General features: G+C 39.3%; 2 protein-coding genes and 1 pseudogene across 6 annotated transcripts; all 3 read right to left on the bottom strand.

The window, feature by feature from the left end:
* Positions 1-7520, bottom strand: part of LOC148726253 (uncharacterized) — a 7548-nt pseudogene extending 28 nt beyond the window's left edge.
* Positions 7521-7638: 118 nt separating this feature from the next.
* LOC148726251 (putative skeletal organic matrix protein 5) lies at positions 7639-23859 on the bottom strand. 5 transcript variants are annotated; one of them, XM_088728156.1, is made up of 6 exons: positions 23053-23859; positions 18100-18523; positions 17103-17252; positions 12472-12508; positions 11878-12007; positions 7639-9281 (listed from the first exon to the last, which is right to left on the bottom strand). In XM_088728156.1, exons 2-6 carry the CDS (start codon positions 18401-18403, stop codon positions 8763-8765), a joined length of 1140 nt encoding a protein of 379 aa, XP_088584282.1. In that variant the 5' UTR covers positions 18404-18523; positions 23053-23859; the 3' UTR covers positions 7639-8762. The 5 variants fall into 5 exon arrangements, with proteins under 5 accessions (XP_088584282.1, XP_088584281.1, XP_088584284.1 ...); XM_088728155.1 differs by having other exon boundaries at positions 18100-18416; XM_088728158.1 differs by lacking the exons at positions 17103-17252; positions 18100-18523.
* Positions 12968-17179, bottom strand: LOC148726252 (uncharacterized). Its single transcript, XM_088728169.1, has 2 exons — positions 15450-17179; positions 12968-15281 (listed from the first exon to the last, which is right to left on the bottom strand). Exon 1 carries the CDS (start codon positions 16720-16722, stop codon positions 15928-15930), a length of 795 nt encoding a protein of 264 aa, XP_088584295.1. The 5' UTR covers positions 16723-17179; the 3' UTR covers positions 12968-15281; positions 15450-15927.
* Positions 23860-25219: the final 1360 nt, after the last annotated feature.

The following is a 25219-nucleotide window of genomic DNA, read 5'->3' as shown; positions in this document are numbered from 1 at the left end:
GAATAGTATCCCTGATGATATAAAGTTAGCTGAATCCTTGGGTTCATTCAAGTGCCAACGTAAATAATAATTTTTTAAGCACCCTTATAACGTTTTTGATGGGGACGACGTTCGTTTATTTAAGATTACCTGTCCCAAATGTAGAAGAGTAAATTTATATAGTGCATGCGCTTGTTAATTATTAATTAATCAATTAACTTATCATTTAGTTTTGGTTGATGGATCGGGTAAGGGTTTTTTAAAATTTGTTTCTTCTTTTTTTAAATTATTATTGCCATAGTGTCTTACTATTTGTACTACCCGTATATTGAAATTGGTGTACAAATCTTTAAATAAATAAATGCATAATAACAAGGCCGGTTGAATTAACGAGCGCGCGCTTCCCAACGATAACTTTCCTAATAAGACTCTTCCGGGTCATGCACATAGCAAGGTTGTAAATATAAGTGTAATTTTTCTGTAAAAGTCTTCTAAAGCTACTCATTCAGTGAGTCGGCCAGCCAGCCAGCCAGCCAGCCAGCCAGCCAGCAAGTAGTTCGAGTTTTTGAAGGTTCCTATATCGCCCGAGACGTTTTCCACCTTTATATCACGGAAATAACATAAAAAAAAAACAGAGAGTGGCGTCATACTTTTTTTGAAAAAGTAACAATTTACTTCTTTCGATGGCGAACTTTAGCTGTAAAGAAGAAAGAATAATTCATCGAATGAGCGCGGGCTTATTACACTAATCTCGTTCGCAGCCCCAATCGATGTGGAGCTGAGGGTCCTGTGCCCCGAGTGTTGAGTCAAGGAACTAAGTCCCTGAGGAACAAGGAAGGTTGTACTCTGCAAACTCGGTAGCAACCTTGAAGCACATCTCCATTGCTTGTTCTTATCTCATTGTACCAAAATGTATCCCATCGCTTTGATATGTATAATACCATACTAAGCTTCGTCTCCACAGGCGTTGGAACCATCGTGTATACCTCCTGTGCCGAACCCAATTCTAGAGTCACAAGTGTTGCAGTTGTTCTCGTTGTTTCCAAGGATTCCAATGCGAGCTTTCGGTCTTCCTGATCTATCGCTCCTCACATTAAACCCCTCTCGGTTGCAATTGGGCTGTAACGATGCTTGTGAGCCAATCAGTTTCATCCAGTTGTCACGACCCAGTGACGTCGTGCGATGGTTTCCATCGGCGATTATTGAGTAGAGGAAATTAGCTTTCTGGTTGAAGAGTATGAAGTTAATATGTTGTTTGATCTTCATACCGAGGCAGATCTTAGTGAAAGATGCGTTCCAATAGGTCGGTAACTTGGTCTCTTGTGAGTCAAATCCAGTCTTTCCTCCGTCAATATTGTAGGTTTGACTGTTGCTCCAGAGATTAGAAAGGTAATGAAAAGTTCCCTAGTCAGTGTAGATAAACAAGAGAGATTTTTCAATAACAGACTTAAAGGCCTTTACTGGTCGTATAACTTAGGCATCCCCTCATAGGTTGTTGACAGATAAATGCTATTATCATTCGATGGATTTTTTCCCCCATTTTCATTGGCTGGGAGCCGACCACGTGACCTACAGAAATCTGGTAACAAGTAATGGTCTGCTCATGCGTACTACCGTCTAACTGCGTTTTTGCTATAAATAATATTCTGCTCATGCGTAGTATTCAGAGATTATATCGACCAAAACAAACAAGGAAAACATTTGATTTCTGGCAGCAGTGCGCGCTTGCCGCTTCCCCCCCCAAAAATTGAAAACAAACTCGGTGATCGAAAGATAAAACAATTATTGAACTCGGTTATCGTAAAATATCGTGATTTGTCAGTGTCGGAGCTCGCAGATCAATTATTTGCCTTAGCCTTCGGCTTTGGCATAGGGTAAATTATGGACTGGACTGGACTGTGTTTTGAACCATTTTTTTTGGACCATTTTGTAGGGGGGAAAGCACACCATTAGTACTCAGGGAGGGGTGGATGCAGTCTATAAGTACTGAGGGAGGGGTGAGAGGCCGACTGTTATTACTCAGGAAGAGGTGAGAGGTGGTTGTAATTGTAGACACTACTGGTTAATGGAGCTTTACTCGATCGCAGAAATTATTTTAATCGGTCTTAAACCGGTTGCTATAATGATGGAATACGAGTGTTTTGATTTCGTGCCATTCGGTCTTTATGTTCAGGTTTAGATCTCCTCGAATTATTATTTTACCTTGATAGAATACAAGCCGGCGAAGCCTTTCAACATTTTTTACCGCTTTTTCTCAAGGCAGTGATTGATATCGCCGAGGGACTTGAAGTTTTGCATTCAAGGAAGGTGGTACACCGCGAATGTCTATTTCATTAGCCATATATGGTTTGTCCCGCACTTAACGTTGGACGTCTGCGCGTGAACCAATGTTCTCTTCGAAAATTCGAAAACAAATTTTTCGAGGTCTGCGTTTTCGAGGTCTGCGTTTTCGAGGTCTGCGTTTTCGAGGTCTGCGTTTTAAAGGTCTGTGTTTTCGAGGTCTGCAGTCTACGTTTTCGAAACACCCGAGAGAAGGTTGTTTTGTACGACTGTACCAACAATGATTTTATATAGTAAACGTATAAATGGTAAAATTGCGATGCGCGGCTTGTGAATTCAATATGCGGCTAAGTCAAGGGCTAAGGACCGGAAATTCCGTGATCTCGTCTGATAACATCAGTGACAAAGGAGGATAGATAAATCTGGTAATTGGATACTGTATACACAAAGGAAAACTGCTGGGGCACAAGTCGCCTCAAAAGTCATACGCATAACCTATGCCAGACTGGCAGCTCAAGAGTGGAGGATCGTAAACTCGATATTTTCAACACAAATGAAAATCCGGTGTTTACGTGACAGTTTCGCTTTCGCATGACAAAAAAAATTAAGGAAACGCGGCGGCCCAGCGCAAAAATTTTGATATACAAAAAGTCAGTCAAAAAACCGATTAAACTAATTTGCACGATCGAGTAAAAGCTCCATTAACCAGTAGTGTTTACAATTACAACCACCTTCTACCCTCCATGAGTAATAACACTCTACCTCCCACCCTCCCTTAGTACTTATTGACTGCACCCACCCCTCTCTGAGTACCAATAGTGTGCTTGCCCCGTTATGAAATGGTCTAAAAAAGGGTCCAAAAAAGGGTAAAAAAAATGGTCCAAATTGGTCCAAATAATAGTCCAGTCCAGTCGATATTTTACTCTTCGCCTTCGGCTTCGGCAAATAACTGATCTGCTCGCCACGGACAAATCACGATATTTTGCTCAACCTCGTCCAATAATTGTTAAAGATTGCTAAATGAAGCCTCCGCACTATGGTTGTCCGTGACCAGTGATAATTTGAGAGCATTACAGTTTAACAAATTTATACCTGAGAGCCGTTTATTTTCATAACCGGCGTCCATTCACCCCCACCGCATGCGCCGAGACTGATCATATGACATCTTTCCCCGATCCAAGGTTGTTGACAAGTACACGAGAAAGTTTGCCTTTTTATGTCGCGAATACAGGTACCACCATTGAGGCAACCGGTCATATGACAACCCTGGAGAAAATAGACAACATAGTCGCTCGAAAGAGATGATACTTTATCCTTAGCTATTGGTAACAAACGGCCATAGTGATTGTTAGCAGGCGGAGCCAGCGAGGAAGCTAGAATCTCTCCTGTTTCAGAAATTGATATTTTCAGTGCGTGCAGTGAACGTAACATTAATTCTTCCACGTATGAAAAGAACAGCGTCGTCATGGCAACCGAAGTTTTCAATATTGCGGTTTTACTTTTCATTAAGAGTTATAGTTTTTTTACTTTACCGATAGAACTAAGCTTTAATTTAAATCTTTTTGTAAAAGGAAAAGTAATTTTTATCAGAAGATTTGGAATGTGATCAGCAAAACATTATTGCATGCATGTGATATCCTCTACGAGACGGTAGAAACGATTACGTAATCAACTTGCAAGAAGAAGTAACCCGACGTTCATTAAACGTTTTATGTATAATGTTACATGTTTTTTGTTACATCGAATAAACCTGATATTGATTATATTGTATGATGCATATTGCTTATCCTCGGTCTTAAAAGAAGGTGTAGTAGATTTAAGTCTGTTTCCTTTGTTAAGGAAAACCTTTCCACCAAAATGTATTAATTTTTAATGTTGTCAGGTAATAATTTAAATCTTTTGGATGGAGCTCCATCCATTTTTAGTAGAAGACGTTAAGAGAACTCCCTTTAGGCTTGTGGACAGAATTGATCGGGAAAAACGGAAATATTGGAACCCTTTTTGTGAGGTTATATTGTTATACTTTTGGTTTCGAAGGCGCCGGTTAAAAACTGAGAAAAAGCATGAAGCTTCATGAATATGGCATGACAAGCGGATTGAAATATCGAAAATTTTCTTAAAACGCATTAGGATGGGAAAAAGCTTCGCATTGTGACAATTGTAGTTTTTATAAATAAGAGGAATGCTAATGTTCAGAGAGCGACAATAGCCAATCACAAAGCCTCATTATAAATAATACCACTTTTTGACGACGCCATTTTACAAACGGTCTATTTTAGGCTAAAATGTGTCTTTCCGTGTACTTCACATATTGATACTTTTGTTAACAAAAAAGTTGGCGTTGTTGGCTGGGAGAAAAACGTGAGGTTTATGGAATTAAGTGCCGCTCTCGCCAAGAGCGATCTTCTCGACTAACGTTTGAGAAAAAAAGTTTCGTTTACTTATAGCCCGTGAAAAAGGGTTTCGGACACATGTTTCAAAATGGTTTGGTTGTTTTCCAATTCTCCTTTTTTGCCTCGCCATAACTTATAGAGAACATGTAGAAGATAAGCAAACGAAGCTTAACGGTCTAAGAGATGGCTTTGTTAATTTTCAGAATTATGCAAATAAGTTTTGTAAACACAATTATATATTGAGTTGTTTTGAAGATGTCGGTGGATGAAAACTAGAGAGATACTCTCGGGTTTGAGGCAATCTGTGTCCTCATTGGTGTTTAAAATCTCCACTGATATGCTCTTTTTAGCCTTGCCTACGATTGCATTTTAAGAATTCCGAGTCTTTGTTAGAAATTGCTAAAGTGTTGATATGCAAGTTAAGAGAGGGGTCTCTCCCGATCACGATAACGTAAGATTTCAGGTGAAGTTTCCACATTTTACCTACAAATTGTGTTTAAGCTGCTTCTCATGTCTCCTCGATTTTCATATATGGATACAAGATCTGTCGTCTGGAACAAAATTATCAACATGACAGCTCTTTAAGTCCATCACCAGGAGAAGTCAGCCGGAAAAGGATGACAACTTCACTGATTTAGAAAAAAAAAAAAAACTCGGGATTGTTGAAATATCTTCCCTTGGAAAACTGAATGAGATTCCGAATTCGAAGTTACCAAAAGTAGTATAACTCTTACGAGTAAATAGACTCAGTCGTAATCAAGAAGTCTGAAGGATTCTATTAATATTCGCATGTGAAGAGGATACCCAGTAATGGTTGGAAAATGTCCAGACAGTTTTAGATCGATCGCTTTAGCATAAGGTCTAAACGGCTGTCGACAAGTAAAGTCACATCCGTTTATTTCACAGGGGATTTTTAAACACTTTCAGGTTATACCGGCTGAGAAATCCTTTTTTTTAAGAAACTGAAAAAGAAAGGCAAATAACATACTAACATAAGCTCTGAACAGCTGTCGACAAGTAAAGTCAAGTTCATTTACTTTGAAAGGGAGTCTTAATTTTTCCGTAAAATAAAAGTACAGAAATTCTTTTTTTTAAGAAACTGAAACAAAAAAGCTGAGGAGTATAAAAATTTTAAAAGTTTCTCTTTCCGACAGGATGGCTGAATCTGCCGGGAAATTTTCAAAACTGATGATGGAGGGAGCCTCTTTACACAAAAAGATGAAAGCTTTGTCACTTATGATATATGAAAGGGAAATATTCTTTTAATTTAATTCTCCAATTTCAATAGAAAAGCTCCTCATTGTTTATTTGTTATACTTTAATCCAAAGCACGTACGAAACCAGGTGTCTTTGAAAGTGAGACAAACGTACAAAAAGAAATCAGGTTGGAAGCCATTTAAATTCGTGAAATTGCAAATTTCATGCGCCATTATGCTTCACTGAGCTTTCACGAGAACTTACACCACAAGGAGTGAATTAATGGCAGATTCTAGCACAATAACCATATTAATTTATCCGTCTTAAAAAGGATAAGGTGGATAACGCCGGAAACTATTAAGGAATGGATTCAAAACAGTCTAATGGAGTTATTCAATCTCAGTACGATTTTTCGCGAAGAAGTTATGGTCTGAAAATTCAGAATAATCACGAAAAGATGGAAGTTGGCTCACAAAGTGACTTGGGGCAAGATATCTTTTAAGTTATTTTTGAATTCTACATTCATATAGTATCTCAGTTTGATTACCTGAAGATTACTGCGGAGTTGATGTTTAATTTTTACGGGTAAGGCCTCAACCGAGTTATGTTTTTCGCTTTCGCTTGCAGTGAAGGTTTTGTTTGTTAATGTAATATGATAATCAAATGACTGGTTTGAATTCAGTCAGCGATAGATAAAAATTCAGTATAACGCTTTTAACTAATGAATGCAATAAAACATTAATTACCCTAAAGAGAAATGAGAAAATGACTCCATCGCGGTCATTAAAGTAAATGTTTTCGTTTACAACGGAGATGTCATGCTTGTTGAGTTCACAATTTCCTTCGATTTCATCGTCCGTCTTTAAGGAAAACTTGAAGTTTATCGACGTACACCACAGGTTGCTAAGACTTTGTCGACTACACGATAACAGAGTGGGAGAGTAAGACTTCTCGACAACAAATCCAATGAGTTGCTTATTTTGCTGTATTTTGAAATATGATGAACGAGAATCTAAGCTGGAGGTTCCTTTGGCGATGAACAAAAATGGTGGATTTTTAAAATAGGAAAAAGGACAATATGTTGTTAAACCCCATTGGAAAGGAAGCCAGCTCTAACCTTGACGAAAAAAAGTGTCCCTGAAACATTTAACACTCCCCAATAAATTATTAAGTGTTTACTTCTTTAATAAAGGTTTAGACGATGACAGGCACGTGACTGACAGGGTTCATTTATAATCGTGAGATCGGAGATGCTCGAGGCGTGCTCGGCAGTCTTCGTGTCGCTGGCGTTTTCCAGCGACCACTTGTACAGCCTATCTGATTTACGTTTGACATATGGTGCCGTAGTTGAAACAAAGCTAAGCTAAACATAGGGCTGGCTATTTAAACAGGGCTCAGTCGTTGTTTAACAAAACCGCGTTCTGAGCCATCTTCAATCTAGCCGAACTTTTTTTCTGAACATATATTTTTGTAACAGTGGTAAGAGGGTCGAACGCTAATCACAAGTGGAAGGATATTTATTTGATTAAATCAACCCTCATACCGAGAATACCTGTGGCCCCCTGCTTGCTTAGAACAGCAGTTTGAGTTTGACCTTGCTTGAATACCTGACCGCTGGGCTTGTCTCGCAAACCACAACATATCTGAAAAAGTGTGGAATGCTCGTACATTCACTTTCTTTCTTTTTTTTCTTTAGCAGGTTTGCATTTAACGAACTCTGAAAGCGGGATACATACTGTTTTAGCTCCCTCTCCCCATTCCTCCTCTCCCCATTCCTGCGAGTCAAAAAGTCAGTAATCTTACGTTTATTAGGATAAATAACTACTGATATCATTTTATCATAAATAATCTCTTGATAGTTACTTCCTATCGATATCTAAAAACTCACCCCAAAATATTGAATGGACCGAATGAAACTAGAAGTTTTTGCATGATTCTTAGAGCAGCAGCAGTTTAGGTATCAACTGCAAGAAATTGTATTACAGCCACTTTGAGAGCTGAAGCTCGGGCTTCGGTTTTATAATCATCAAGGAGAGAATGTCTGCCGCACGATAAAGGTGCGATAAAGATAACTATAATTACAACGATAACGATTAAAATAACGAAAGATTTTAAAAGTCTCGCTGTTAGCAAATAATGTTAAGATTTGTGGTTGTAAAGGAGTTAAGATTACTGCAAAAATTAAAATCTATCTATTCATTTTTACATGCTCCAAATCTGCTTATTGCTCTTTTGGTTGTTAGCAACAGTTCCTTTTCCGACGTTAGGCCGATCGAAACAAATAAATCGCGAAACACTCATTAAAACTGATTATTCATGAAGCCTTTGTGCTCATCAGCTTCTTCCACGTTCCATAGCTGAGTGAAGTGACGTGATTTTCCCCATCAGCGATCATTGTTTACAGAGAGCCATCATGTTTCAAAGTTATTACTTGGTTTGTCGCTTGGAATCATTTTAATATCCCTCCGGCGGAACAAGAGGAACTCTTGAAATCACAAGAAAATAAGTCGAGATAGATAAGATTGATTATTTCTAGAGACTGGTTAAATTGCAGTGTATGTAACCTTGAACAGTTCCATGACACAGTCCGGCCGCAAAGAGTTCGAGCCACCTGAGGCAGTCACATCCTTTCACAGTGTTACGACCCCTGAGAGATGTCACAGTATCAACCAGCAGCGATCGTTGCAACTTTTTTAAAATAGCTGTCCTACTTTTTAAGAACAGCACGCATGAAATATTGATTGTTCCCTACACCGAGATAGATCTTGTTGAAGAACATGTTTCACTGCATCGATAGCTTGGCCTCCTGTTTTTCAAACGTATTCACGGCCATTCCCTGCTTCTCTATCAACTACATTTCGAAAATGTTACCGTAACACTTCTGTTCGCATCACCATTTATCTTGGAAAGAATTTACTGCACCAAAATATATCCCATAGCTCTGATATGTCTGTGCCCGTTATCTGGCTCATGTGTTGCTTGGTTACCACACGTGTTTGAGTCATCGGTATAACCCCCAGTACCAAAACCAATTCTGGAGTCACAGGAGCTACAATCGTTTTCTTGGTTGGCAATATAACCGATTCTTGCTTTCGAATGAGTAGGCCTAGTACTCACCGCATTGAATCCTTCTTTGTTGCAATTGCGCTGCAGAGAGGCTCGTGAGCCAATCAGCGTCTTCCACATGTTACGACCCAATGAGGTGGCGCGGTATTTACCATCAGCGATCAGTGAATATAGTGAGCTAGCCGGCTTGTCAATTGCAATAAAGCTGTCCTGTTCACCGATTTTCATACCGAGACAGATCCTTTTGAATGGTGTGTTCCAGTAGGTCGGTAACTTGGTCTCCATTGAGTCAAACCCAGTCTTTCCTCCTTCAAGGTTGAAAGTTTTGTTATTGCTCCAGAAGTCGCTATCATAGTGAAACGTTCTCTAGACATGGCATTAAAAGATTAATTCATTATTACAAAGTTTGTCTCGCCACAGGTGGCCCAAGCATACTGTGTGTGACTTTGGGTGCAAAGTGCATTAACGGTAATAATTAACATATTAAGATGGAATTTCAAGCGCACGTGTGGACCGTTAAAAAAGGACAAATTTGAAAAAAAAAAAAATAAGAAAAAAATTCAAAGGATAATAAAAGCGAGGAATAAAACATGCGACGTCCCTTTACTTTGTTTCTGCAGCCGCTTTGTTGCCAACGGTCGTTTTAACGCTGTTTTGGCGACTTGCTTTGTAACGCGTGTGTTGTCAACAGTCAATAGGAAAAATTAGAGAAAAAATTAAGAAAACATTAAAAAGGAAAGCAAAAGCAAGGAATATATCGTATGAAGTCTTCTTTCCTTTTTTCCGTAGCTTCTTTGTCCTTTACGGTCCATTTGACGCTGTTTTGGCCACAGGCAGCCCAGGCTCACTAAAGGAAAAGCGGACGTCACTCTTACAGTGTTACGCAACATTTGTATGGGATGTTATCGGTTTGCCTTAAAAGAGAGAAAAAAAGTCTTGTTTTGAAATAAAATGGACTTACCTTATTGCCTTGTTGTTTTCTTTGTTGATTACCAGCGTCTCAGGCCATTTTGAAGCGTTTTCGGCGAGTTAGCGCTATTTTGGTGTTCAACTGCTAAAAAATAAGCCCGGCAAGGGTAGCCAGCGGCCCGCCGACCAGGGGAGCTAACTGGTTTGTTTGTTGACTGCAGGCCGCTGGCTACCCTCGCCGTGCTTATTTTTGTTACCCGACATAATGTGGCATCGGCGAACGGGTCTGCGTTCGTTTCAACGAGCCTAATTCGAAATTGGAAATTCGCTTCGGGCGACGGATACTTCTAAAATGGGTTTCCGGGCCTTGTCTTTATCAGCAGTTGAACACCAAAATAGCAGTAACTCACCGAGAACGCTTCAAAATGGCCTGAGACGTTAGTAATCAACAAAGAAAACAATAAGGCAATAAGATAAGTTTACTTCATTTCAAAACAATACATTTTTTCCCTCTTTTACGGCAAACCGATAATTAACAATTAGTCGCCGAAGGTGAGGTGAATATCGTCAAATACCGAGACGAAGTCGAGGGCATTATTCGACAATATTCACCGAACCTGAGGCGAATAATTGTTTTAGTATAATTTCAGAGCTGAACAATACAGAATTTTCTAAAATCATAACATTTTAGTAACATTTGTTAACATTTTAGTTTTTATAAGGAACCGCTCGACCAATCAGATTGCTGGAAACTCTTTGTTCAGCTCTGAAATTATACTAACATCCCATACAAACCTTTATAAATATAAAACGTTGCGCAACACTGTAAGAGTCGCTTTTCTAGTAGTGAGCTTGGGCTGCCTGTGTTTTGGCGACCTTCTTTGTAACGCGTGTGGTGCTACCGGTTAACCGTGTATATTTTGCCAGAGGGAAAAGGCTACGACCCTCCCATGGGAGATTGTCATTCATTCGACAGACGCGGTCGCCAAACTTTTATATTTGAATCCCGTAGTAAGGGCAAAAGGATTACGCGTACCTACAAAGCGATTTTGCCAGAATGGGTGGTGAAATGGAGCGGCTCTCGGATCGTGCAGCGGAATTTAGATAATTTTGCCGTTGGAACGGGTAGGCTATAGCTAAGCGCTCTCGCGGGTGCAAATTTGAGGAAGGTCGGTCGACTTTTGTGGAATTTATCGGCCTTCGAGCGGCAACGGTTGGTGTTCGGGATTGGTTGAACTTTCCAGCATTGAGTTTTATTGTACACAGCTAACCGTTAGCACAACACGCGTTTCAAGAAAAGTCGCCATAACAGCGTTATATGCACCGTAAAGGAAAAAGAAGGTACGGAAAAAAGGAAAGGAGACTTCGTACCATAAATTCCTCGCTTTTGTTTTAATTTTAAATTTTTTCTTAGTTTTTGTTTTTATAATTTTTCCTATTTTACAGTTGACTGTTGACACCGCACGCCTTACAAAGCAAGTCGCCAAAACAGCGTTAAAACAACTGTTGGCAACAAAGCGGCTGCGGAAAAAAGGTAAAGGGACGTCGCCTGTTTTATTCCTCGCTTTTATTATCCTTTGAAGTTTTTTTCTTATTTTTTTTTTCAAATTTGTCCTTTTTTAACGGCCCACACGTACGCTTGAAATTCGATCTTAATATGTTAATTATTACCGTTAATGCACTTTGCACCCAAAGTCACACACAGGATGCTTGGGCTGCCTGTAGTCTCGCTAAGGCCTGAGTGAATCATGATTTTCAAATATAGAACGATGCATGGTTAAAAGTGCATTCAAGTACATCGAGACTGGACTGCAATCTATATCGACCCCGACTAATGACAAGCATACGGCTGCAAGAAAATTGCGGCTTCTGTTCGTTTTTAAGCTTAACGATAAAGTGCATATGAAATATGAGTAAATAAAGCAAGCAAATCATGGAATGCCAAAATATTTTTGCTTAAGCGATATGATATCATTAAAGCCGTTCGCTGTTTTAACTGGACGTCTTGTAAAAGACCTAAGAGCCATAATTGGTGAATCAAATAAGTACATACTCGCCAGCCATTTATCTTCATAACCAGCGTCCATCCATATCCCCCGCATGCGCCAAGACTTGTCATGTGACAGTACACGGGAACCTTGTCAGAACTTATTTGTAATGAATAGGCCTTATTCCCATTAGCCCTAAAAGAAATGGCGACAACAGAAAAATCAAAAGAACTGCCATAAGGAAATAGGTAAGAGGTATATCATAAGGGTTGTGGTTTGATGACTAAAAGTACAAAACTGTAGGAACGTTTGCCTCGCTTTTCTATTTTTTATGAAGAAGGTTTAAAGTGATAATTTTTTTTTTGACTTGTTGAGGCCTTAGTCACAGAATGGTTTTCTCGTGTTATCATTTTTAGAGTTTTCAAGTTGAATTATTTCCCACGAAAAAACAGGTTGGAAGTGTGGATTACTGTGTCTTCCTCAAGAATTGAAGTCGCCAAAAATACTTCTACGTCTTTGGATTGTAAAAGTCGATTTTCATAGTAATTACAGGAACTTTTTACTGAGACTGAGCAGCAGGACTTTATCATTTGATGCTGGAAGAAGCCAGTACTGACTGTAACTAAGAGTGATTGGAAAATGTTCTACCAGTAACTTACAATTTATTATCATAAATTTCCTGGCACGTGGAGCCCCCTGGAAGACGAAGGGAAACGAAATAGTTAGAATTCATTACGTGACTCAAAGACAAAATTCTCTCAGTTATACCTCAGCATCTTTAACCCTTTACAGCGTAAGGTCAATATGCATCTTCTCCATACTGTTCTTTATACATTTCCAAAAGCACTGACAAGGAGAATTTGTTTGACAATCAAAGTATTCTTTAGTTGATGATTACTTCCTAAATTCCCATGAGTTTTTTGCATGATTCAGCAAGGAAGCAAGGATAATACGAGGAGAAATTAGTTGCTTGTCGCTCTTATAATTAGAGGCTGAAGGGTGAAAGTGAAAGTGAAAGTGAAAGTGAAAGTGAAAGTAAAAGTAAAAGTGAAAGATTGGATACCTTAATAGCAGGATAGGCTGAATTGCTAAGTTCTACAGTGTTACTAAGGTTGAGATCGGACGTCAGCATTATCAGGAGCCTCTGGTAGCCGCTTTAGTTTAATGTTAATTTTAATTTGTTCGTCTGAGTTTCGGGTCTACAAATAGTAACAGCGCACAGTGCTATTGCCCCACTACTTCAACAAAAATATCAACAAAAATGTTGACGCTCTGGGAAAAATTGTATCCTTGCGATTCACTGAATCTCCAGTTTTTTCATTCAGTTTGAAAGCCTCTATAGTTAATTATGCTCTAGCAGTCGTATGTCATGAACATATTTCGCTTTGAAAGTGATGAATTGGCTGACAGCGAATTAGCAAGTCCGGTAATTAAAAAAGGTAATCCAATTCTTCGACTCCCTATCGGACAAAAAACTTTAAAATTCCACGCAATGAAAAGGTTTGCATATGTTACAGGAGATGCTACTGCTTCCTTGATCAAATGTCTTATTGGAAATGAAAAAGAAAAAAAACTTTCTTCAAATAGACTGGTGGGTATCGATAAGAAATTTAACAGACGACATTACTAGACAAAAATATATGGTAGAACTCAAGGATCTAGCGAGCAGGAAAATTTCAGCGGACACTGTCTTTAAACTCCAAATTGTAGCCTGCAGAGCACGAGTAATTTTGGCGGGAGTGTGCTCAGTATTTTCCTGTCGAGAATTACGGCGATCATCATTGAGTTTAACGGAAGCGGAGGGCTGCGGAGAGAAAGAAATTTGAACCATTTGGGGTGAGCGACTGTGAAAAAATATTGAGGGGGGTGAGTATAGGGGAATACCCCTTCCCGCCCCCTCCCCCTACCGTGGACTCTAACTCCAAATCACAGGTTAATTAAGCTTTATCTCAGGACCAATAAAAATCGTATCTCGCGTTTTCTAGACTATTTCTTTAGTAGAATTTGTATCATGTGGAATAGTATCCCTGATGATATCAAGTTGGCTGAATCCTTGGGTTCATCCAAGTGCCAACTTAAATCATAATTTTTTAAGCGTTTTAGAATGTTTTCGATGGGGGCAACGTTCGTTCATTTAAGATTATTTGCCCCAAATGTAGAAGTGTAAAGTTATATGGTGCATGCACTAGCTAATTATAAATTAATCAGTTAACTTATTTAGTTTTGGTTGATGGTTCGGGGTAGGGTTTTTTTTTTCTTTCTTATTTTTATTTATTATTACCAAAGGGCTGGGCAGGTAGTTGAATCTTGTAGAAAAAAAAATGTCTTATTATTCGTACTATCCGTACATTGTAATTATTGTGCAAATCGTTAAATAAGTAAATAAATAAGTAAATAATAAACATAGCCGGTTGAATGAACGATCGCGCGCTTCTTGACGTTAACTCGTCCTAATGAGACGTCCGCACTGCAAATTCCTCCGGGACATGCGCACGGTCAGGCTGTAGATATAAATGTAATTGTATCGTAAAAGTTTTCTAAAGCTACTCATTTAGTGCGTCGGCCAGTTAGCCAGCCAGCAAGCAAGTAATTCGAGTTTTTTAAGGTTTCCCATATCGCCCGAGAACTTTTCCAACTTTATTTCATAGAAGGAAGATTTAAAAATAGCAGTTAGTCGCCACATACCTTTTTCGAAAAAGTAACAATTTACTTCTTTCAATAGCGAGCTTTAGCTGTAATAAAAGAAAGCATAATTTATCTAATGAGCGCAGGCCTATTACACTAATCTCGTTCCCAGTCCGAGTGGATGCGGAGCTGAGTGTTCAGTGCCCCGAGTGTTGAGTCAAGGAACTAAGTCCCTGAGGAACAAGACTACTTCCATGCGTCATACAATGCACAGGAAGGTTGCACCCTACAAAACTCGGCAGCAACCTTGAAGCACATCTTCATTGCTTGTTCTTATCTCATTGTACCAAAATGTATCCCATCGCTTTGATATGTATATTACCATATCTAGCTTCGCTTCCGCAGGTGTTGTCGTCATCGTGCTTACCTCCTGTGCCGAACCCGATTCTGGAGTCACAAGTGTCGCAGTCGTTCTCGTTATTTCCGAGGATTCCAATGCGAGCTTTCGGTCTTCCTGATCCATCGCACTTCACATTAAACCCCTCTCGGCTGCAATTGGGCTGTAACGATGCCTGTGAACCAATCAGCTTTATCAACGTGTCACGGCCCAACGAGGTCGTGCGACGTTTCCATCGGCGATTAATGAGTAGAGGGAATTAGCTTGCCGGTTGATGAGTATAAAGTTAATATGTTGGCCGATCTTCATACCGAGGCAGATCTTAGTGAAAGATGTGTTCCAATAGGCCGTTAACTTGGTCTCTTGGGAGTCAAAGCCAGTCTTTCATCCGTCAATATTGAAGGTTTCATTGTTGCTCCAGAGATTAGAATCGTAGTGAAAATTTTTCTATTCAGCGTAATAAACAAGAGAGATTTTTGAAAACAGACTTAAAAGAATTTAATGGTTGTATAACCTAGGCAGCCCCTCCGACTAATATTCCTAAATGAAGCCTCCACACTATAGTTGTCCGTGGCCAGTGAAATTTGAGAACATTACAGTTTAACAAATTTATACCTGAGAGCCGTTTATTTTCATAGCCAGCGTCCATTCACCCCCACCGCATGCGCCGAGACTGATCATGTGACATCTTTCCCCGATCCAAGGTTGTTGACAAGCGCACGAGAAGGTTTGCCTTTTTATGTCGCGAATACCGGATTCCCACGAACCAACATGGTCCTTCAGCTGTCCTGCTGCAAAAATACGGACCATTTGATGCAAATAATCCCCATCCATAAATGATTTAGGATGTTTCCTCACCTGGTTGTCGTTTAATCTTTGTTGTTGGATTGGCTGGGTTTTTTCGGGGCACTCTTGTGTCCCTGGCTGTACCCTAAAAAAGGGCGTGTCTGAGATGTTTTCTGGCCAGTAGATGTCCAGTGGTATGGTTTGAAATTTGAGCGTTGAAATTTCTGCCTCCCAGCCTTTAGATAGTTATGGCTGGATGTGCGGGTGTCAGAGGTCCTCTGCATCTGCTGGCCCGCTTTCTTTACGTCTACCTTATCCTTTGATGTTTTGACAATTCATCCTCAAATAGCTTTGTAGAGGGCTTGATGTCCTCTTTGCATAACCTTGTGAAAGGGGGGTTGAGGTCGGGCTTGATTAGCTCTCGTCGTTTCATATTAAGTTTATAATTGCATTTGGCATTAGCCACAAGGGCAATGCTGTCCATGACCTGGTCCAGGACCTGACGGACGTCAGTGGGTTTGCCAGTTTGAAGGTCTTTAGCCAACTGGTCCCCCAAAATCGACAGGGATGATAAACTCTGAACAAGCAATTCTTGCACCTTCTGAAAAGCAAGGTCAACTGTTCTGCTCCTCCTGGGAAGCTGATCCCAAACCTCCTCGTTAATTGTTGTAGTACACAGGAACTTACAGTTTTCTGGTGGAGGGTATTTATCAACTCTTTCCTTCACCGTTTCTGGTGAAAGACCTCCAGAAGCCATATTATCAATTAGACTGGCAACGTTCTCTGTTATGGCAGGAGATTTATCGTTGGTCTGTACAAATGCCTTAGTCAGGCTTTCGAGGACATCATTTTGCTTTTCTGAGTCAGAGCCAGCAGATTCTTTCACCACGCAAGAGTCGCTAGGGTCGAGCACATTATCTAACGTGGCAGTACTATTTAGTTGTGTATTGCTCATGTTTGAGTCTTCCTTTTCTTTCTCCTCGCCTGATTCAGGACGAAGGAGGATGTCGTCTTTAAGACTGGTGAGCGTCGCTGTCTGCTTTTCTGAAGCTTTGGTCAATTGTGCCAAAGTATCGTTAAGTCCCCTGAGGATCGCCGCCATGGTGTTCTGTGAAGGTTGGTCTACAGCATCGTTCGAGCACTGAATATCGGGTTCCAAACCTGGTGTAGTAATTCTAGGTGTTTTCTACCCAGTGATCTTATTGCAGACCCGATATTAAGAAACTTGAAGGTAAAAATAGAAGATTTTCTTCGCATAAGTAGTCACCGTGCTAAACTGATTTGCGCGCGAAAAGCACTGGTTATGCGCATGTGTCTAGCTATCTCATGGGATCCGTGGGGCAGACGAGATAGAATTAAATCACGATACGCGAGAAAAAAAATTCCGCAATCACCCTTCACGTAAAAAGTATAGAGGACCCTCTTTAAAGTTGTTTATCTATCATGCGTTTTACAATGTAATCATTAAAAGAAATACTTCACCAATAGAGCTTATGTCGCAGTATCTCTTCTGTGCCTTCCCATTCCCAACTAGATCCAAGCAATAATCGTCGTTTCTGGAATTTGCGCCTTCACTTCTTAATATTTCTCTACAAGACTCGGCTGGTAACTCCTGAATAGTACCTAAAGGAACTGAGATAAAATGGACATGGCTTTCAAGTTGCCATAAATTTTAAATAGAAAGGGCTGAAAAAGTGTACATGCAAGATCGAAACAAAACCACTGTCTAGAATATTTTCCTGTGAAATTCGCTTGATCTTTGCAGTTCCGTGCCACATGATATGGCGTCCATAGTTAGCTTCTAACGAGTTAAGGTTACAAGAGAAAAAATCCGGATCATTGATATCCGGATAGTCGAGGTTTGACTGTACTAACCTCCACGGGTAAAATATGACCGAATGTTGTTCTTGTTGTCGTTGTTTTTGTTTTTTTTATCCAATCACAAAAAATAATTTTAGCTTACTCTTAAAAAATATGAAATTAAAAACTTTAAAAGGGCACAAATTATTGCAAAAAGGGTATTTTCTAAAAAAGGTTAATAATTAATAATTTATTCGGGTCTCTTGATCTCTGTCGGCGATAACTCCCTTGCGGCCGTTTCGCGGTAAAAAGCTTCACCGAGAGATCTCTAATATTTCAACGCAACTTTAATTGCACTCGCCTTTGAGTACTGTATTTTTCGAAAGGAGGTGGGTCAATTTATCATTTATGAATCATTGTGAAGAGAAAAAGTGAAACAATATAATTCTGTCTTGACCCAGTTTTGACCCGATGTTTCCCAGTTCTACTTGTTGTTTTTGTTTTTTTGTTTTTTCTGAGTATCTTAGTCGTTCGACATTCGCAATCGATACAAGCTGAGTTCTCTCCTCTTATGACGTCTGGCTTATAGCCACTAGCAAATTAGCCATGACACTACTGAAGACAGAAGAAAGCGATAAATATCTCACAATCATTTCATGCTCTAAAAGAAAATACACACCTCTACCGTTCAAACGTTTGGCGTAAAACCGAGCAGGATCAGCTTGGAAATTTTCAGGCCTTGCCTCCTTCGTACGATTGTTTAATTCACAAATCTTCTCCTTGATATTGTAATTATAGCTCTGGCAAATGCGTTCTTGTTCGCACTCAACATCACACATGTAAGGGCCTGTTACATTTATCTTCTTGAAGACGAAGCCCTTAAGAGCTGTTCCAATCGGAGCTATTCTGGCCGTACATTGATCATCAGCAGTTCCCAAGTTCATCATGATAGCGAGGTGAAGATAAAGAGCAATTCTCCACATCTTCGTACTCCCCCTGTTGATATTGCATCGGCAGAATTTTCAATTTGAAAATTCAAAACTCAGGAGCCCTTAGGATAGGGTCTAATGTTTCTTGCGGGCAAGCCTTCATCATTAGTGCTTCTGTATGAGCGTTTTACGCCCGCGGGAAAGAGAGCGTTCTGTAAGACTGACAAATCTCTTTCCGACTTGTCTCAAGTGTTCTCGTAGGCGGAGAACACGCGTCCTGCAGCGCTAATAAGGAGGTTTTGCACACAGGCTATATCTTGTAGGGTTAGGGTAGAGGTTTAGATACTCGGCCCTTTGTTATTTATCGTCTTCATCAACGACTTACCCTTTTATCTTACTTCATCTACGATTGATTTGTACGCTGACGATACATCGATGACTTCCTTTGCGAATTACAGCTCAATTGTTAGACTAGAGCAGAACTTGAATTCCTCAGTTGTTGAAATTGCCGAATGGGCAGCTTCCAACAAACTTCCGACCAACGAAAGCGAGACCAAACCCATACTCATTACTGGTAAAGGTCTCGCCTCAATGATCAATTACGAGATGGCTTGATTGAAAAAGATACGATCTTGCCTGCCCATGACACAAAGATTATTGGTGGAGCGCTGCACTAGTATCGCAGAAGTCAGCGGTTCGAATCCCGTACAGGCCTGAATTTTTTCAGGTCTGATTTCCACTATTGCTTAAATAGTGCTCTTACTGCGAGGATCGTGCACAAATACGTTTCTATAACCGCAGTTCAGATATATGAATTTCATGTATTTGTTGTGTTTGATTATTGTACTATAACTCTATGATTAGATCGGTCCTGCTTTATGTCAGCTCAATCGATCTGGACTAGCTGTAGCAAGGAGTGTCTAGGTCGTGTTTTAAAGTTTCAGAAACGAGCAGCCAGGGTAATTTCTGATGCTGATAACCAAGCGTCTAATGCCAAGCTGTTCAATACACTTCAGTGCCTCCCATTTGGATGAAGAATCTAAAATAGCTAAATGCTGCGTTGCGTACAAACTTATCAAGCGTGAAGTACCCCTTTATACTGAAGGTTCCTTAATACTTAATAGCCAGCAACATAATCGTCCTACAAGATATAGCAACACTAATTTTATTTGCCCAAGATTTAATCGTATGACCGAAGGCGGTAGATCATTCGCAGTCACTCCCTGTAAACTTTGGAATAGCTTAAGTCTGGAACTCGGGAATTCTGTGTCATCAGAATCTTTTAAGAAAAATTATAGAAACAACCTTCTTAATGTACAACAGAAAATGCATCATTTTATAGTCTAACATTTAATTCATCACATTTTATTTTTACTCGTAATTCGATCGTCTTCTTATTAGACAGATATTACTAGTTTTTATTGATAGTTACGTCAGAATTCAACATACATTGCCTGCATTGTTTGTTAGAATTTTTTAAATAGAGAGCCACAAGTTTATTGACTTGAACTATTCCGTGCCACCTTCTCTAAATAAAGTTTATCTGTCTAGAAAGTAGGATACGGGGTGACCCGCCCTATCTTTTATAGCTTATTGAGCCAATTGTCTTCTCTGCCCTGATACCACAAGTTGCGAAAAAAATTCCAATAATTGACATTGTTTCATCATTCCACTTTTAGGCCACTTCACCCATATTAGGACAAGGAAACTTGAAAAATATCCCATGCTACTACGCTGTAGAAAGGGAAAAAATTAAGAAGGAATGAAGAGCAATTCAAAAAAATAAACGTTCCAAACTTCGACCTTTTTTTAGCTTTCACATTTTACGCAACGATCTTTCAATCGCATCACATGTTGGTCACAAAGAACACTTAAATGGTTTACGCGAGCTCGAGTCTTTAGTCACCGTAAGTTCAGAAGAAGAAGTCGGAACACAACTGTCACAGAGAATAAGCTCCCGGTGCGACTTAGCCGACTCGACTGAGCAAAAAGAACACTTAAATGGTTTCGTCACTTTGTGCTGTTTTCGTATTTATAGTTCTATCTATCTTCGTAATATCTTTTCACAAATTAAGAAAGTTTTCGCAAGAAGTTGTTTTGGTGTAAAATATAAATTTGGGCGCTATACATATTTAAAACACGTTTACCTTTTCAAACGTATGGAACGATTTTGCAAATGAGGAAGAATCACAAAATCTCCTCATGCCCCAGAATCAAGGGAAGTTTGAATTTTACTGTTCTCGCGTAGCACCTTGTTCTCATGTAAACTAAGTACTGAGCAATGTTCATAATTTCATTTCTTTACACATACGTAAAATTTTGCTCAGTCGAGTCGGCTAAGTCGCACCGGGAGCTTATTCTCTGTGACAGTTGTGTTCCGACTTCTTCTTCTGAACTTACGGTGACTAAAGACTCGAGCTCGCGTAAATTTCAAACACCTCGAAATGGCTACGAATGAATCAAAGGTGTAAGGGGAGACTTGAGAAAATAATGAAATGTAAGTAAATTGCGCGAGGAATCGAGGATTGATAGTTAATTTCCACTTAATATTCAGTTGATTTACTTCGTGAGAACGCCTTACTGTGGTTAGAATATAGTGAGACGAGTATTTCTGATAATTTGCCATAACTCGGTAAAGATTCATCGCATTTTCCTTCTCTAAGGATAAAAAATAAACGAAAATATTTGAATTCCATACACACACACACGCACACACACGCACGCACACACATACACACACACATACACATACTTACACACACACATACACACACACACAGGAAAATAAGGCGCGACCCTTACAGCTTTGGTGCGCACAATTCAGGCGCGTCCGGATTCGTACCTTAAATTTCCATGAACAGAAACGACTTGAAAATCAAAAATTGATAATTCAAAAAATTAATTTTACCGAAACTGAGGCAAGAAGAAGTAGAATCAGCTCTGCTGAGCTTGAGCAATATTTGAGAAGCATCTGCAGTAAGTATCTAACGTCAAAAGAAGCTCATCTTAGTTCAAAGTTTTAATCAGCTATAGTTTTAGAAATATAGAATCGCCTCAGCCAGGTCTCTCATGTTGAAAGACTCAATATTAAAAAATTGAGAAAAATCTGCCCTCTCCACAGATTCTCTCATAATTCTATATACAAAACAATTTATTTTGCATGACTTCAGCCACTGCGTTTCTGAATTCTGAAAGATCAGACACACCGACCACCCGCTAATTCCATGGCATTCAAATTATCGTGAACAACTGGGAACAGATGTGAGTACATGCGAAGCCTCATGTCACATCCCTGACGAAATTAATTTTGTTCATTGTATCTTAATATGTCTTTCATCATACTCAAAAACACCCAAAGCTTACCAATTATATATTCTGCAGTAAATTCTTAACTATTTTTGCCCAGCTTTGTTTGTTCTACTGTTATTTTTCGCTCTGAGTTTGGTTATAAATGATGCAAAAATTGGTAATCGGTCCCTTATTTCTAAATTTTTATTTCCAAGTGTACTTATAATCCCAAAGGAAGCTTGCGGTGAAAAATCGACTTCCCCCTCGGGATCTTTTATGGTTCGAAGCGAAACCATCGTTTGTGTCCTTCTGTCAGCTTTGACGCAATAGTTACAGGTCCAAGAAGTCATAAAATTTGCTGCAAGCTGTTGTTACACCGTTAAAATGCTTTCATGATGGATGAAGACTAATTTCCTTGTAGGTTATGTTGTTATGTTATGTTACCTTTGATTAGTTATAGTTTTAGAAAAATAGAATTGTCGGGTCAGCCAGATCTTTCAAATTGAAAGACTCAAGATAAAAAAAATTGAGGAAAATCTGCCCTCTCGACAGAGTCTCTTATAATTCTATATATAAATGGTTTTAGTTATAAAGGATTAGAATATGTATATGAGCACGATCCTTCGCAGTAAAGCACTATTTAAGCAAAAGTGAAAATCAGACCTGAAAAAAATTTCAGGCCTGTACGGGATTCGAACCACTGACCTCTGCGATACTAGTGCAGCGCTCTACCAATTGAGCTAACAAGCCAACTGGGAGCAGGCCATCAAATTAATTCGACATAAACCCGTAGATGATAAATCAAACAACAACAAACATATGAAACATATGTGTGAACTGCGGTTATGAGACGTATATGAGCACGATCCTTCGCAGTAAAGCACTATTTGAGCAATAGTGAAAATCAGACCTGAAAAAAAAAAAAAAAAAAAAAAAAAAATTGGTAGAGCGCTGCACTAGCATCGCAGAGGTCAGTGGTTCGAATCCCGTACAGGCCTGAAATTTTTTTCAGGTCTGATTTTCACTATTGCTCAAATAGTGCTTTACTGCGAAGGATCGTGCTCATATACGTCTCATAACCGCAGTTCACACATATGTTTCATATGTTTGTTGTTGTTTGATTTATCATCTACGGGTTTATGTCGAATTAATTTGATGGCCTGCTCCCAGTTGGCTTGTTAGCTCAATTGGTAGAGCGCTGCACTAGTATCGCAGAGGTCAGTGGTTCGAATCCCGTACAGGCCTGAAATTTTTTTCAGGTCTGCTTTTCACTATTGCTCAAATAGTGCTTTACTGCGAAGGATCGTGCTCATATACGTCTCATAACCGCAGTTCACACATATGTTTCATATGTTTGTTGTTGTAGGATTAGAATATGTAGTGAGGCAGAAAATATTTAAGTGTCTCTTCCTTACCTTATAAAACGTAATTCTTTTTGGAAGGGTTGAATATGTTCAACGCCCGAAGAACGGATTGTGTTAGATTAACAAATTGATTCCACTCTCTTTCCTTTTGTCGCACAGTCACAGATCACAGATGACGTCAAGATCTGTGGTAAGAACAAAGGAGCACCATACGAAGCGCAGGCGAGAGTGACAGTGCTGTCACTGCAGCATCAGTTTTAGCCTTTTGTTTGTAACCAAATTGTGAAAACATCAAATAGTTTATATTTGTTTTTCGCACAGGATAACAAGGAAAAAGAAGCAAAATTACGAGTACTCCTCAGAACGTTCAACAGCCTGAAGATTTAATTTAGTCACATTTTTCCTCGAGCGTTAATTACTCTTATATTTTCCCAAGTTTTTAGCTACTCAATCTGAGCATATAGCATAAACAATTGCGAAAGGTGGGCGGATCAGAGAAAAAAATCTATTTTTCATGGCTTCAGCCGCTATGTTTCTGAATTCAGAAAGATCAGACACACCGACCATTGGCTAATGCCATGGCATTCAAATTATTGTGAACACCTGGGAACATATGTGAGTACATGCGAAGCCTCATGTCACGTCCCCGACGAAATTACCATCTAAATAAAAATTTTGCTTATTGTCACTTTATTTGTCTACCATCATACTCAAAAACACTAGAAGCTTACCGAGTATATTTTCTGCAGCAAATTCTTAATCATTTTTTCCCAGTTTCGTTTGTTCTATTGTTATTTTTAGTTCTGAATTAGGTTGTAAATGATGCAAAAATTGGTAATCGGTGCCTTATTTCTTAATTTTTATTTTCGAGGGCATTGTAATTCCAAAAGGAACCTTGCGGTCATAGAATTTGTTGTAAGCTGCTGTTATACTTGAAATGGCTTTTTTGACAGATATGGAATAATTTTCTTCTAATTGGCCACCGTAACGAATCGTTACGGTGGCCAATTTACAATTTCAACTTAGTTGATATCATCACGAGCCACAGGTAAACGGAAGTTCAAATATTCGAAAAGGCCGGTTGCTATGGAGTGACGTCATAAACCGGATAAGTTTCCATCAGCGCCTTGACAGCCTTTTTGAGTTATTTTTTTTTAAAAAATAACTATATGTTTGCGTATAGATTGGTGTATTGTGGTGTAGTGTAATCTGATCAGCGTAATTTGGTGTATCTCTAAGCAATCTGATTGGCGCATCTTTTGTTTGGTGTATCTCAACGCAATGTGATTGGCCCAATTTTCTGGTGTATCACAAAACAATCAGATTGTAGTATTTTTCGCTGTCGCACCGATCAGAGCGTTCTTGCTAATTTGTGGCTGGACAGGTCTTCAAATTTCAGCGAATCAACACTTGAGTAGGAGAGAGCGGTTCGCGAATTAAGGAGATGTATCAGTCGTGTTGGGAAAGTGGTGGAGTTGTGATCGTTGTACGACTATGCTTATTCTTCCTTCTGAAGGAGACTGAGTGGAACATGAGAAAAATTTTGAATCAAATATTACTTCAGATGTTGATAGGAGCAGTTAATTAGCGATTCCAATTTTGAATTTCGCTCAAGGAACGAGGTAAGATGACATCTACAAGAGTTGTAAGATCATCTATTCAGTGTAATGGCCCATGTCCTTCGTGAGGATTTTATCGCTATGATCTGTCTGGATTTGAAAGGTCGAGAGGGAACGTTTTCTACCGATTAGCGAGTTAAAAGTGCATGTTTTGTGTACCGCTCCTTCACTTATGACGCATACACCGTCAGCTGGAGGCCTAACACGAATTTAGCGCTATACCGTGTTGTTTCGGAAAGGCTAGTTTTACTGACTCTGTTAAATCTTGCGCAAGATATTTGCGTAAATCATATTTGATTGATAATCTTTTTTTTTGCCATATGGTTGTTCTTTTAGCAGCGGTTGAAACGACCACCAAGTTACATTTACTTCCTCCATGAATTAAATATTGTTTAAATGATACTTTCCCGTTACAATTGCGTGTTACTCTTTACTCGCCAGTATGGATTAGATTTTTTTTAGATGAAATGCCATTTTCCAGTAAACAACGCCATTTTCCAGTAAACAACGCAAATTTTATGACATAAATCTACCTCAATGAAAAATATTTCACAAGGGACAGAATGGTACGGTCGGTTAAATTTCCACGCAACTCTCAC

This window comes from Stylophora pistillata, chromosome 7, assembly GCF_964205215.1.
Source record: "Stylophora pistillata chromosome 7, jaStyPist1.2, whole genome shotgun sequence".
Taxonomy (NCBI): domain Eukaryota; kingdom Metazoa; phylum Cnidaria; class Anthozoa; order Scleractinia; family Pocilloporidae; genus Stylophora; species Stylophora pistillata.
Note: the sequence above shows the minus strand (reverse complement) of the source record. Positions and strands in the feature narration are given on the sequence as shown.

Coding starts and splice junctions, on each gene's coding strand:
- LOC148726252 (XM_088728169.1), bottom strand. CDS start 16,722: ATGGCGGCGATCCTCAGGGGACTTAACGATACTTTGGCACAATTGACC.
- LOC148726251 (XM_088728156.1), bottom strand. CDS start 18,403: ATGTGGAGAATTGCTCTTTATCTTCACCTCGCTATCATGATGAACTTG. Junction 17,253..18,099: donor CAAACGTTTGAACGGTAGAG/GTGTGTATTTTC, acceptor ATTTTATCTCAG/TTCCTTTAGGTACTATTCAG. Junction 12,008..12,471: donor GAAATTTATGATAATAAATT/GTAAGTTACTGG, acceptor CATTTCTTTTAG/GGCTAATGGGAATAAGGCCT.